Raw genomic sequence first — 12,227 nt, forward strand, 5'->3', positions numbered from 1 at the left:
GCCACCAATCGAAACGGGCGGAGGGCGGAGCCGGCAGGGAGCGCTGCCCAATGAGAGCGTGGCAGCGTTAGGCCCCGCCCCGTCCCCGCGGGGCCGGGCGGAGGCGGAGCCTGGCGGGGCAGTGGGGTCGCGCGCGCGGGGCGGTGAGTGCGGGCGCGTGACGGGCCCTCGGCGTGAGGGGAGCGGGCGGGCGCGCGGCCGGCGCCGGTGGCTGTCCCGGTCCTTGTGCCCCGTCACGCCAGGCCGTGTTTCGGGGGTCCTGAGCTGCTCCTTCCCTCCACCCCTCCCGCCGTGCTTCTCGGCGTTCTCGGTCCTTGTCTCCTTGCTTCTCTCCGCTGTATTCACAGAGTGCTGTTCCCCCTCTTCTTTTACTAGCAGACTCCCCTGACCTCCCCGGTTAACTGCCGTGACAAGGCTCCCCAGCGAAAAGGAATTGCCGAATTCCCAAAGTGTGTTTTCCTCCTTCGTGAACTTGACACCTTCCCCCTCCTACACAGTTGATGTAAGCTTCTCCCGTCCTTTCTATTTGCCTTGCTGCTGTCAGGTTTTAATGCTGACCTTCCTCTGGCTGCTGCATCCCCTGGCATGGGAAGTCGCCCGCCTCTTGACCCTGCTCCCAGGCAGCGCTGGAGAACCACGTGGTCTTCTGACACCTTACAGGAATTTGTTCTGCCGAGAACTTCACGTACACCGATTTACTCTTCCCCTTGTATCCTCTTCAGTCTCAGGTTGCCCCTTGGATTTTAAAAACCATGTTTTCCTTCTGCAGCGTCTCAATAAAACTATCTGGTGCGCTGCTCTCGTTCACCTCTTTTATTCCATTTGTTGCTGGTTACCTGCACAGAAGAAAGGTGCGCTGGCAATCTTAAAGTCCACCAGCTTGCCCAACTGCAATTCAATCTCAGCTTTCTTCCGCTTCCTTCTCGGCTACTTTCGTCTTCTGCCATCCTTATCCAACGCTTCATTTCTCTCTTTCAGTATAGTCTCCTGGCATAAACGTGCATTTTGCCTCCTTTTAAGTTCTACTTCCTATATTTCTGATGTTTTTAAACTGTCATGACTTTGCTTGTAGAGTCCTGAGCCATTTCTGCTCCTCATCTCTTTGTGTTTGGACTGCTGCAGTTTGCAGAAATTGCAATTTTAGGTTGTACTTGCAAGTAATTTAATTCAAGGTCTCTTTTGATCTTAAGTGTTAATGTATATTTTGATACTTTACATTTCTCACAGTCAATAATTAAAAAAATAATTTGTTTGAGAACTATTTTCCTGCTCCTCCGTGTTTGGACCACGCTCTACATTAAAGGATGCCCAAAGTTGCTATCAATGAGTTCATTGTTACTCTAAGATACTCTTATTTATTCAAGTGGCCTGACCTTACTGATAATCCCTGGCAGTATTATGGGAAATAGTTTTAGAGGATAAATTTTTATTTGTGCCTTGTAAGTTTTGTTGCTTCATTTCTGCTATTTACTTATTTTTATGCTGTTTGGAAAAGATAGCATGGAATCCTTGCTCTCCCATTTGCAGTTTGTGCCTGTTTGATTGCACAGTTCCAGCCTTGTGATACTGTTTGGATTGGGGAAGGTGATATTCCTGATCTTCTTACTGTTCATTCACCTCTGTCTAACCTCCAGTCTAATTCTACCATTTCATCTGAAAAATAGCACTGGCAAAAATTATTTTCATTCTTCAGAGGCCGGGTTCTGGGTGCTTTATTCAGCCTTTACTCTTTAATTTCATTCTGTTGGGACTACTGCTGGTTATTTCTTCAGCTAGAATATTCCTTCAGGCAGACCTTTGGAAAAATAATCTTACAAATCTTCGTTTGAATCCATTGCATTGTGGAGGTGCGATGAGAGAATCTAGACTATATTAATCCAAGCAAGTTTTAGTCCCCTCTAGCTGCTTGAGAGGACACATGTGCCACTTACATCACACAGGAGTGAGAAGGAACAGAATTGCCCCACTGTCCTGTGTGAGAAGCAACTCTGGCAAACTCAGTCCTGTGTGGAATCCAAAGTAATGTATTTTTTCCTTCATGCAATGTTTTAGGTGGGATACTGAGATCTGCTTCTGGCAATCAATCCAAGGAGAGCACGTCCTGTCTGGCAGTGCTGCATCTTTTGTAGCACGTGCAAGACAGGAAGGGAGGATTCCAGGAGGGCTGGAAGCATGGTCATCCAAAGATTTATCTTTTGCAAGGGCAGTGCCTTTAATCTGTGCTGCCAGGGTTCATATAATGAATTTAAACTATTCAATTCCTGGTGAATGTAAACAAAAAATAAAGGATGAGAATCTCTGTATCTGGAAGGATCTGCCACAGAGATGTTCTGGATTAGGCAGAGGTGGACCTCTTTTTACTGGAGAAACATCAGGTTTTCTTCAAAAAGTGGATTTCAGACCATGTGAATTGGAAGGGCAGAAAGGTGGCTCTGCCCTGGAGATGTGTCAGTGGACTGCCATGCTGGTCCAAAGCATTTCCAGGGTATCATCACCCTGTGATTCCTCTCTTTCCATTCACTGCCAGAATCACCGCAGCAATCAGACTGCAGTACCTGAGGGACTGTGAGGAGGGGAAAGCTTCTGCAGGGAGCTGACACGAGGCCTTGTGAGGCAGAGTCCCTGTCCTGCTGCTGCCCAGCAGTGATTGTGGAAGCAGATCCCAACATCACTGTGGCACTCACCAAAAAGCAGTGGGGCTACAGAGGCACTGATAAGGCTCTGTCAAGTTCTAGGCAATAGATATCAAAGGAAAATAGGTACCAGTGGTAGGCTGCTAAAGGAAAAAGGGAGAAAATAAGCAGAGACTTAGAAAACATGACTGAAGGGATGTTTATTTAATCCAAGTAAAAGAAAAGAAAAATACTGAGTGAAATCCTCAAGAAAACAGAAAAAAAGGTGAAAAAGACAAAGATTAAGCTGTTCTACTTTTCCCCAACAGAAAGGATTAGAAATAATGGATTTAAGTTGAAACAATGACGATGGAGGTCAAACAATTAGACAAGTTCTTATTTGGATGTGTAATCCTGGGAGACTTGATCTCTGTCAGCAGTGTCTGGGGAAAGGCTCAACCCCTTTACCTCCCTGAAAGTCTTGTTTTCTGTAGCAACGTGACAGTGACACTGTTTGGTTCATGGCTTTACTGTTGGGTTTGTTTGGCATTTCCTTTTAACTTAATTTACCACTTTAATGGTAAAAGAAGAAAGTGGCCAATGAAATAGTGTAGATTTCTGATATTTTAGGAAATTATTATCATCCTCATTGTTCATTTTAGGGAGAAGATTAAAACCCAGATGAGAGAGGATATTCTGGCACCTGATCCCTCTTGATAGTTTTAAAAGTTGAACATCCAATACTTGAATAGATTTAGCACGTAAAATGATTTGCCCAAAATCCTGCACAAAATCCCCAAGAGGACTGGTAATTCAGCAAATTTGCTGATCCTCAGTTAAAGTCTGTTGTCACAAAACCACGTGGATAAAGTCTGTAACAGCATTTCCTTCCTAGCTCCTTGGGGTGAGGACAGAATTTTCCATTTTTATTAACGGGCTGCATATGTTGGCCTGATGTTAAGTATTAAATATCCTTTTTCCAGACTTCAGTTCAACTTTGTGATGTCTTCCCCTGAAATTGCTTCCCTTTCTTGGGGTCAGATGAAGGTGAAAGGCTGCTCTACAACATATAAGGACTGCAAAGTATGGCCGGGAGGAAGCCGGACGTGGGATTGGCGAGAAACCGGGACTAATGTAAGTTTGCTGTTTACTCCCCTGCATTTAAAACAGGATTCTGAGAATGGTCCAGAGAACAGTGTTAAAGTTCCAGCCAGAAATTTAATGAGCTGCCTTTTTCTTTCATCTAGCCATTAGATTTTCCTGGGAAGAACTGAGTGTATGTTTTGGAGGTGACTTTGTGGAGGTGTCAGAGGGCTACAGTCCCACTACATCCTACATGCAACAGGACATAGCAACTGTTGCCTTGAGTTCTGATAGCCACCCTCACCAGACAACTCTCACACACCTTAGAGCTCTCAAACAACATTCCTCATCTGCTTAAGAGTGCAATTGTCATAAGATGCCAGTAACAACCTCTCCTCAGACTGTCTAAACAAAAGTTATCTTGAGTGAGATAGGAAATTATGAAAAGAAAAAAAAAATAGACAGTAACTGACCTTGCATGTTTGGAAGACAACATTACATGTGGTTTAGTTTTTATCCTTTTCCTTGGGGTCCCTTGTACATATTTCAGAGGAAAAATATGCAGATACACTGTCTCATGCACTATTTTCTCTGTGAAAAGCTCACGGTCTGGCTAATCACACAGTGACTTTTCCTGGTAGCCATATACTAATGTATTTCATTTATGGCCTGGTTATTAAAAAATAAGTTTTCACTGGCTGTTCAAAGGGCTGGGTTTTGTGGTGAGAGGTGCTGTCTGCTTGTTTGACAATATCATTTTTGTACTTTATGTGCACATGGCTGGAGAAGCAGAACAGGTAATGATAGCTGAAAAGTTCCCAATTAGTTCCCAGCCCAATCACGTTTTTATATTTATTCCAACCACTGGAAAACTTTGCTTTCCAATTATAGGCACTTAGTAACATTTAGGAGGCTGTGCTTTCTTTTGAAAGTTTCTGACAAGGAATATCTTCTTGTCACAAGTAAAACATTTAAATCCATAAGTCTTTAGAGGACTTGAAAAACAAGTCAATGTTAAATTAAAATTTGAGGAGAAAAACAATAGTTGGGTTCTCTGGAGAGGTAGGTTTTCTGGCATCCTTTTTATTTTTTCAGGAGGTAAAAATAGGTATCTAAAGTAAGGCCTTTTGTAAGTCGCTTGTAAAGCTCCTGCTTTCGGTCAGTTCTATCCTTGCAGCTGAGGAGTGAGGTGATTTTCTTTTTAAAAAAATAGCAAACAACAAATATTAAGAACAGAACTAAGCTTTTTCTAGACTGCATCTCCAATGTTGAGAAGAACTGTCAAATATTTAATTTTGTCAGCACTGGAAACAGTAGGATTCAACAGCTGCATTTTCTGCCCATTTTTTTAAAGATGGACTACAGTTTGCCTTCTTTCCTTAAGCATGTTTTTCCTGGAGGTAGCTGGAACTGAAGTGTGGAAAACAAGCAGTGCTGGTCATGTCCTACACTCTAGTTGGAAATAAATTGCTTCCTTTCCTCCTCTGCTGTCACATGCTTTCTAGTAAAGCATTCTTTCATCAGGAAAATTGTATAACTGGCCCTGCAAGGTTCTGTAACTGAGCACTAACAGTTATTGTGGCCTTAACCCTTGGGGATGAATGGCACCCTCTCCCTGGCTGGTTGCATTTCAGTGCCATCTGCTAATGGCAGAAGAAAAGACGTAGGTATTTCTGAAATAAGGCAGGAGAACAGTACAGGCAAGAAAATCTGCTGTCAAATCAACAAAGATACAGTTATTTCATCATGTTACATGTTTCCTTTAGTAACACTAGTTTCTTAATTAGCATCAAAGTGTCCTGTGTAACCAAAGAAAATCATTTTGTTCCATGGCTTTAATGCCCCAGGAGTGCTTCTCACGTGACAGCAAACCTTCCCCAGAATTCTAATTATTGTAATTGCAGTAAAACATACCAATTCTTCTTGTCTAAGTTCTGAGTCTACTTAAAAAAAACCCAAAGGAAAAGCATTGCCTATTCTGTCATAAACAAGTACTTAGAGTCATTAGGTCTGAGAAAGCTCTGCCTATTCAAGTGAGTTCTGCATTCCAGGTGTGGATATGGAATGTCAATGGACTAAGGGGAACACAGCCTTTGGTCTTGACAGCCCAAAGGGCCAGACATGTCCTGGAGTGTGTCAGGCACAGCGCAGCCGAGGGAGGTGCTTGTCCCACTCTGCTCTGCACTGGAGCAGCCCCACTTCAAGCTGTGTGTGCAGTTTTGGGGACCTCAACATAAGGAGGACATCAGACTGTTAGACTGTGTTCCAAGGAGGGTGATGCAGATGCTGAAAGACCTTGAGGGCAAGGCTTATGAGGAGCAGCTGAGGTGATTTGGCTGTTCATCTTGGAAAAGACGAGGCTGAGGGGTGACCTCATCACAGTCTGCACTTTCCAGAAGCGGGGCAGTGCAGGGAAGATGCTGATCTCTCCGGTGACCAGCAGTAGGACCCATGGAAATGCAGTCAAGCTGCAAGGGAACATTCAGATGGGGTGCTAGCAAAAGGCTTTCCACCCAGAGGGTGCTCAGGCTCTGGAACAGGCTCTCCAGGGAAGTGGTCACAGAGCAAGCTTGTCAGAGTTCCAGAAGCATCTGGATGATAATCTTAAATTGTGGTTTATCTTAAGATAGTCCTGTGAATGATTCTCATAGGTCCCTTCCAACTTGAGGTGTTCTATGATTCTGTGAACTTGGAGAACCATAAAGGTGAATCATCTCTGTTACTGAAATTTCAGACATCAGCCATCCTAAAGACTTTCTTGTGGAATAAGTGTAATTCACTCATTGGAAGTGGCACTCTACCATGGAAGGCTTTTTTCACCTGCAGCTTTAGGAATTCATGTGTTTATTTCAGCTTGGAAAGTCTTACTTGCTCCATTCTCCATGAGTCCCCCATGGCATTATCTACTTCAAGTGAGAAACTCAGACCTCTTGGAAACTTCAGAACTTCAGAATTCTACTTAAAAAAAAAAAAGGGGGGGAGGGGGGACAAATAATATTTATGTTTTAAAAATAAAAATACACACCAAAGAGGGACCAAATTATAGCCACAAGATGTCCAGTATCTTACTCTTGACCACATGGAGATACATGGAAACTGAATCCAGGAGGAGAATTAGGGTAACATAATACTGTTTTATATTAACATTATAGGTGTGTTTATGCATTTATATGTTTAAAGCATAATAGCAGTAAGTGGGTGTACTTTTTAAAACATCTGTTAATGTGCTGTGTAAGTTCCTTCTTTCTCTGAGGCATTTCAATTCAAATATTCTTTTCTCAAAATAAAGAATAGTGCAGAAATCCAAGCTGTTGACTGAAATTAAGCTACCCAATAAATTTTGGTCCTCTTTGGTGAGATTTGCAAAGTAAACAAGAAAATTATTTAATAATTTTAATTATCTGAGGAGTTCTTTGTATTTAAAGTGAGTAAACTTTGGCTTGCAACCATCTTTCTTTCAAGTCGATTTTGTTATATTCAAATCAAACAGCAGTATTGTTGCAATTTATTGATTTCATGCTGTTAATATTTATAAAATGCCAGAAGTTAGTCATAAATGTTTTAGAAATTTGTAATGCCTCTTTTTGGTTTTGGCTGTTTAATAAGGAAGTATAATCTTGCCATCAATCAGTTAATTATCATCCTTCATTTGCATATTAAATACCTTTTTCAGTTTCTAATGTTATCTACTGTATGTATGTACAGAAGAGGGTTGTGTTACATTCTAGTCCTGCTAATTTACCCTGCTGCTCTGTGTTGAGGACACACAGACACAGCTTTCCTGGCTGATGCTGTCAATACACAGACTATTATTTTCCTTCCCTGACACTTAGCATTCTCCAGGAGTGCAGCCAGCTGACCTTGAAGAAGTCGTCAAGAAGGGTGTTAAAACTGTGGTGATTGGTCGTGGCATGAGCGAGGCTTTGCAGGTAGGTTTTTGTTCTGTGACACGCATAAAGAGAAGTGTTTGTTTTCCTTCTCCCTCTGATTAGGAGGAAAAAAATTAAATCGATGATGCTTCACTGAGAGGGAAAAAATTGAGGATCAGTGTGAATGAGCTCCTGTCAGGGGTCCCTCAGGTCCTGAAAGAAACATCATTTGAACTCCTCTGTATTAGTGTCCATGTCAAGCAGTAAACAGGTTTATGTTCTGCTACAGGAGCAAATGAAACAAGAATTCTTCAGAATGTCATTAGTCCCCTCCTCTTGCAATAGGTTATAACTGGCTCTTTAGCCTGCTGAAAATACTTTGGTAATTAGGTATTCTTGACACAATTGTTGCCAGGGTGTTATTTCAGCAGATAAACTAGCTACAGAAAGCTCAGACCAGAAGTGCTGGGCTTTACCTGGTGAGAAGCAAGTCTTTTCCTTTTTGTTGGGATGAATAACACCTTCTTTAGATTAAATTCCTTTAGTTCCAATTCTATTTATTTTATATATATATATATATATCTTATTTATTTTATATATATATCTTATTATATATATAAGAGAGGACTACATTTTAAAGTGTGCTAAGGAGATAGGGGAGGTGTGTGTATAAAAGAAGCTTTATTGAAGAGAAAAAAAATTAAATCAATCTTAGAACTATCTGAGCATTGTCATTTTGGCTACTGGCAGTTACTTAAGTCACGTTTAACAAATGGCATCAGTGTCTGGTTTTCTACAAGTCTTACAGTTTAAGGGGAAAAGAATCTGATTCTTGAGTCTGTGATTTCCTTTTCTCTTTCGAGGTTCCAGCATCCACTGTGGACTATCTGAAGAAGAACGGGATTGACGTGCTGGTGCTGCAAACGGAGAAGGCTGTGGCGGAGTACAATGCCCTGGCTGCTCAGGGTGTCAAAGTGGGCGGGGTCTTCCATTCCACCTGCTGAAGCACAGCTCACTCCGCCTTCCCGGCCCGCAGCCAAATCACGGACACACCTCTGCTGAATCAAATTGCACTCAGCGGAGTGTGAACTTACGTGCCAAGGCATTTGTGCACTCACAATCTAAAATGCAAAGACAGTTTATTAGTTCAGGATTTAAACAAGTGGAGGGTTCACAAAAGGTGGGGCTGTTAATGTAATTAAATCGTTTAATTACAGAATCATTTCCATGTATTGTTGAGATTGACCTAATTTTCCTCTGAAGGCCATCCATAGTCTTGTTACTTAACTTTTCACCTGTTGACTAAATTAGGAAATTATGTTTTGAATACTTTTATTACATTAGTGGCCCAAATTGCATTACTGGCTACTGGAACGCAGCCATAAAATAGCTAATGAGCACAATCAAATGGCACATATGAAGTGGTAGTAAAGAAGCACTTTACCACCACTGGATAAATAAGTTAAAAATAAAATAAATTAAAAAGCAAACCCAGATCGTACAACTTTACCTCCTGCAGGTGACCTCAGTCAGGGTATTTGCCAATTTATGAACATAATAGAGCACTTTTAAATTTTTCATTGAGCCTGAAAAAGGGCAAAAATGTATAAGCATAAAACCTGGGCCTTAAAGAATTTTCTTATTAATTTTCAGTTGTGAGGATTGAGTTGTCTAATACATATCTATTCAGAAGTCCCTACACGCTTAAAATGATCAGAAAGGTGTGTTACAAAACTAGAGTTTGCAGCATAAAACATTGATCTTTAGGAAATCAGTCTGAATTGCTGCTAGCAAGGCACTGCTGGCAAGCTGGGGATGCATGTGAGACTTGTTACTGGTCATCATTATCTGATGATTTAAATGTTATGCCAACAAACATTATTACACTAAAGATTTAAACAGTTCTCTTGGTTGCTGTTCTTGGTGGGCTTTTATGAATATTGCCAGTTACAAGTTACCTACTGTAGATTTTTTTCCTACCAGGCCCACCATTTTTTGTTCTGTGCATATTAATTCTGTGTGTATTAATGAAAATACCAAGATGAAGCTGTAAAAGCCCTGAGGCACTTGGAGCTATCCAAGCAGTAGTAGAGAGGCTTAGATTGATGGGAGAGCACAATAACTTTCCCAAGATGCACAAAATACTATGTTCTTTTTCTGCTATTTGCTCTAGGAATAATTTTAAATCTTTTATCTGATAAAATACAAAGTGATGTAAAAGCAAAGGGAAAGTGAGTACTTGAAAGTTTTGTCTTGAAGTCTCCTAATGACAGCAATGTTTTCTGTTAGTGTAGCTACATTTAAGGCAAAATCTTACATAACCCAGCAGGAACTGCCTTTCCAGCTGCATCTGTGTTGTCTGACACAGCAGCTGGTATAATGCTCATTGTAGCTGCTGTGACATTTTTCTGCACAACTTGTCTGGTGTGAAGGAGAAGGTGAACTAGTGACCCAGAATACTGTGGTCACCCCCAAGGGAATGCCAGCAGGAGTTCCTACCAGCCTACAGAGTGTGGAGACTTTTTGCCCTAAATGTTATCTGATAGTGAAGGTGGTTTGACTCTCTTGATCGTGGTCATGTATTTGTGTTATTTTATGAGCTTCTGGGCCTTCAGGCAGCCTCAAATGGGAAAAGGCTTTGTAATGCTTTGGCTGAGAGGACACTGCAGTACTTAAAAAAATGGAACCACGTGCATTACACGTTAGGAGAAGCTGAGCAAACACCTTATCTTTCTCCTCCAGGTCTGTTTTTTACTTTTTTTTTTGCAACATATTTTCATGTTAATCTGGCACATTAATGGTGATGCCACATTCATCAAAGCTGCCTAGCTCAGGTCCTGTATTTGAGACAAATACTGTGGGCTCCTCACACTGCTGCTGCCACACGATCTGTCCTCCCAAAGGGCATGCGGGGAGCAGAGCCTGTTTTGCATTGCCAGGTGACTGAGCTGTACCCTACCCAGCTTTGTGCTGCAGCCTCTTAATTCTTCCCTTCATTTGGCAACTGGTAGGATGCAGAAGATTCCACTTCCAAAATAGGGAGCTGCAGTGTGCAAATAAATGGATTTATTTTTTTTTAAAGGTAAACTGTGAAGTTTCACCACCACCACTACAAAATTTTGGTGTCAACAAGGAGTTTATCTGCTGCAAGTTCTTCCATCCATGTCTTCTCTTGCTGCTCTCATCACAGCTTCCTGAGTCAGCACTGTCAGTTCCCGCAATAGCATCTGTTCCACTTGGGCTGCTCCAGTCACTGAAAGCCCAATTTCCTTCTTGGTGCCTGAAATTGCTTTGCTAGATGGTGGAAGCAGCTGGGATTGATTCATCAAAAAATTCCAGCAGAGCTCAAACTGGTATCTTTGTTAAATTGCTGCTTTCAGCTAGAGCCATAAATAATTTATTAAAATTATGGGCTCATAGCCCAAATCATGGGAATGCACTTTTATAGGGCAGGATTTCTCACATACACCACTGCTCTGCCTCCCACCAGGAAAACGATCTCCCAGTAGGCAGTGAACTCCCACCCTGACGCTGAAATTGAAGCCGAGCTGTGGCTGGGCTGGGAGCCAGGAAGATTCCACCCCAGCTGCTCTGCCGCCGAGTGGGTCAGTCCCCAGCCTTTATCTTTGTGAAGCAGCATGTGTGAGCTGGCAGCCCAGAGAAACAGGCCATAAAAGGCTCACAGACACCAAATGCAACACGACCAGCATTTTTAAGGGACATTGGGTAGTATTTGTGCAAAGCCTGGCATCCACAAGCCTTAAAACTTTATATTTTGAAGTCTACTGATACTGCATTAGCAAACTGTAAAGTAAAAAGACAGCCTTTTCTGCATTCCCAGTGCCTGTTACTAAGAATAAAATGGAAGATGCCAGTGAAATAAGATTTAAAAAGTGACTATAACTTAGACAAGCAAGGCAGGATTCCAGAGGAAATCTATCTCTGTGAGCTTGAACCCAAGATGATGACCAGTACAGCATGGCAGAGACGCAAGTCTGATGAGGAGCAGCCTGAGGGAGCTGGGAGTGTTCAGCCTGGAGAAAAGGAGGCTCAGGGAGGGACCTTATCACTCTCTGCAACTGCCTGAAAGGAGATTGTTGCCAGTGGGATGTCAGTAACAAGTAACAGGACAAGAAGAAACGTCCTTAAGTTGCACCAGAGGAGGTTTAAATTGGGTGTTAGGAAAAAATCTCTTTCCCAAAAGTGTTGCCAACCTTTGGAACAGGCTACCCAGGGAAGTGGTGGAGTCATCATCCCTGGCAGTGTTCAAAAGGCATGTGGATGTGGCACCTGGGGCCATGGCTTAGTGTGGGTGTGGTAGTGCTGGGTTTATGGTTGGACTCCATGGTCTTAGAGGCTTTTTCCAACCTAAATGATTCAGTGATGTCATGCAGTCTGATTTAAATACATACCCTGTTAATTCATCTTCCCAGGAACTTGCTTTGTACTTTTTGTAGGGAGTGTCCCTGCCTATTTAATTTTTTTTGTCCTTTTTAATAAGATAGGTGAAAGCTACACCAGGTCTGAGTTAATGCCTCATAAGCTTCAACTTTGCTCACTATCACTTATGCATTGTTTTATAAGCTCTCGACTCAGTAATTGAATTATTTACTTCCACATTTGCGTAATGAATTTCACTGGACTTCAGCAATCTGGATATGAA

The 12,227-nt window shown here is 42.0% G+C and overlaps 1 protein-coding gene across 6 annotated transcripts; it reads left to right on the forward strand.

Moving 5' to 3' along the window:
- Positions 1–57: 57 nt before the first annotated feature.
- AAMDC (adipogenesis associated Mth938 domain containing) lies at positions 58–8,786 on the forward strand. Of its 6 annotated transcripts, none has more exons than XM_053935283.1 (5): positions 163–449; positions 545–728; positions 3,596–3,746; positions 7,529–7,624; positions 8,435–8,555. In XM_053935283.1, the coding sequence occupies exons 2-5, from the start codon at positions 586–588 to the stop codon at positions 8,453–8,455; spliced, it is 411 nt and encodes a 136-aa protein (XP_053791258.1). In that variant the 5' UTR covers positions 163–449; positions 545–585; the 3' UTR covers positions 8,456–8,555. The 6 variants fall into 6 exon arrangements, with proteins under 6 accessions (XP_053791261.1, XP_053791258.1, XP_053791259.1 ...); XM_053935285.1 differs by lacking the exon at positions 545–728 and having other exon boundaries at positions 184–256; positions 379–502; positions 8,428–8,786; XM_053935286.1 differs by lacking the exons at positions 163–449; positions 545–728 and adding an exon at positions 58–143 and having other exon boundaries at positions 8,428–8,786.
- The last annotated feature ends 3,441 nt before the right edge of the window (positions 8,787–12,227 follow it).

This window comes from Vidua chalybeata, chromosome 2 (genome assembly GCF_026979565.1).
Source record: "Vidua chalybeata isolate OUT-0048 chromosome 2, bVidCha1 merged haplotype, whole genome shotgun sequence".
Lineage (NCBI taxonomy): Eukaryota > Metazoa > Chordata > Aves > Passeriformes > Viduidae > Vidua > Vidua chalybeata.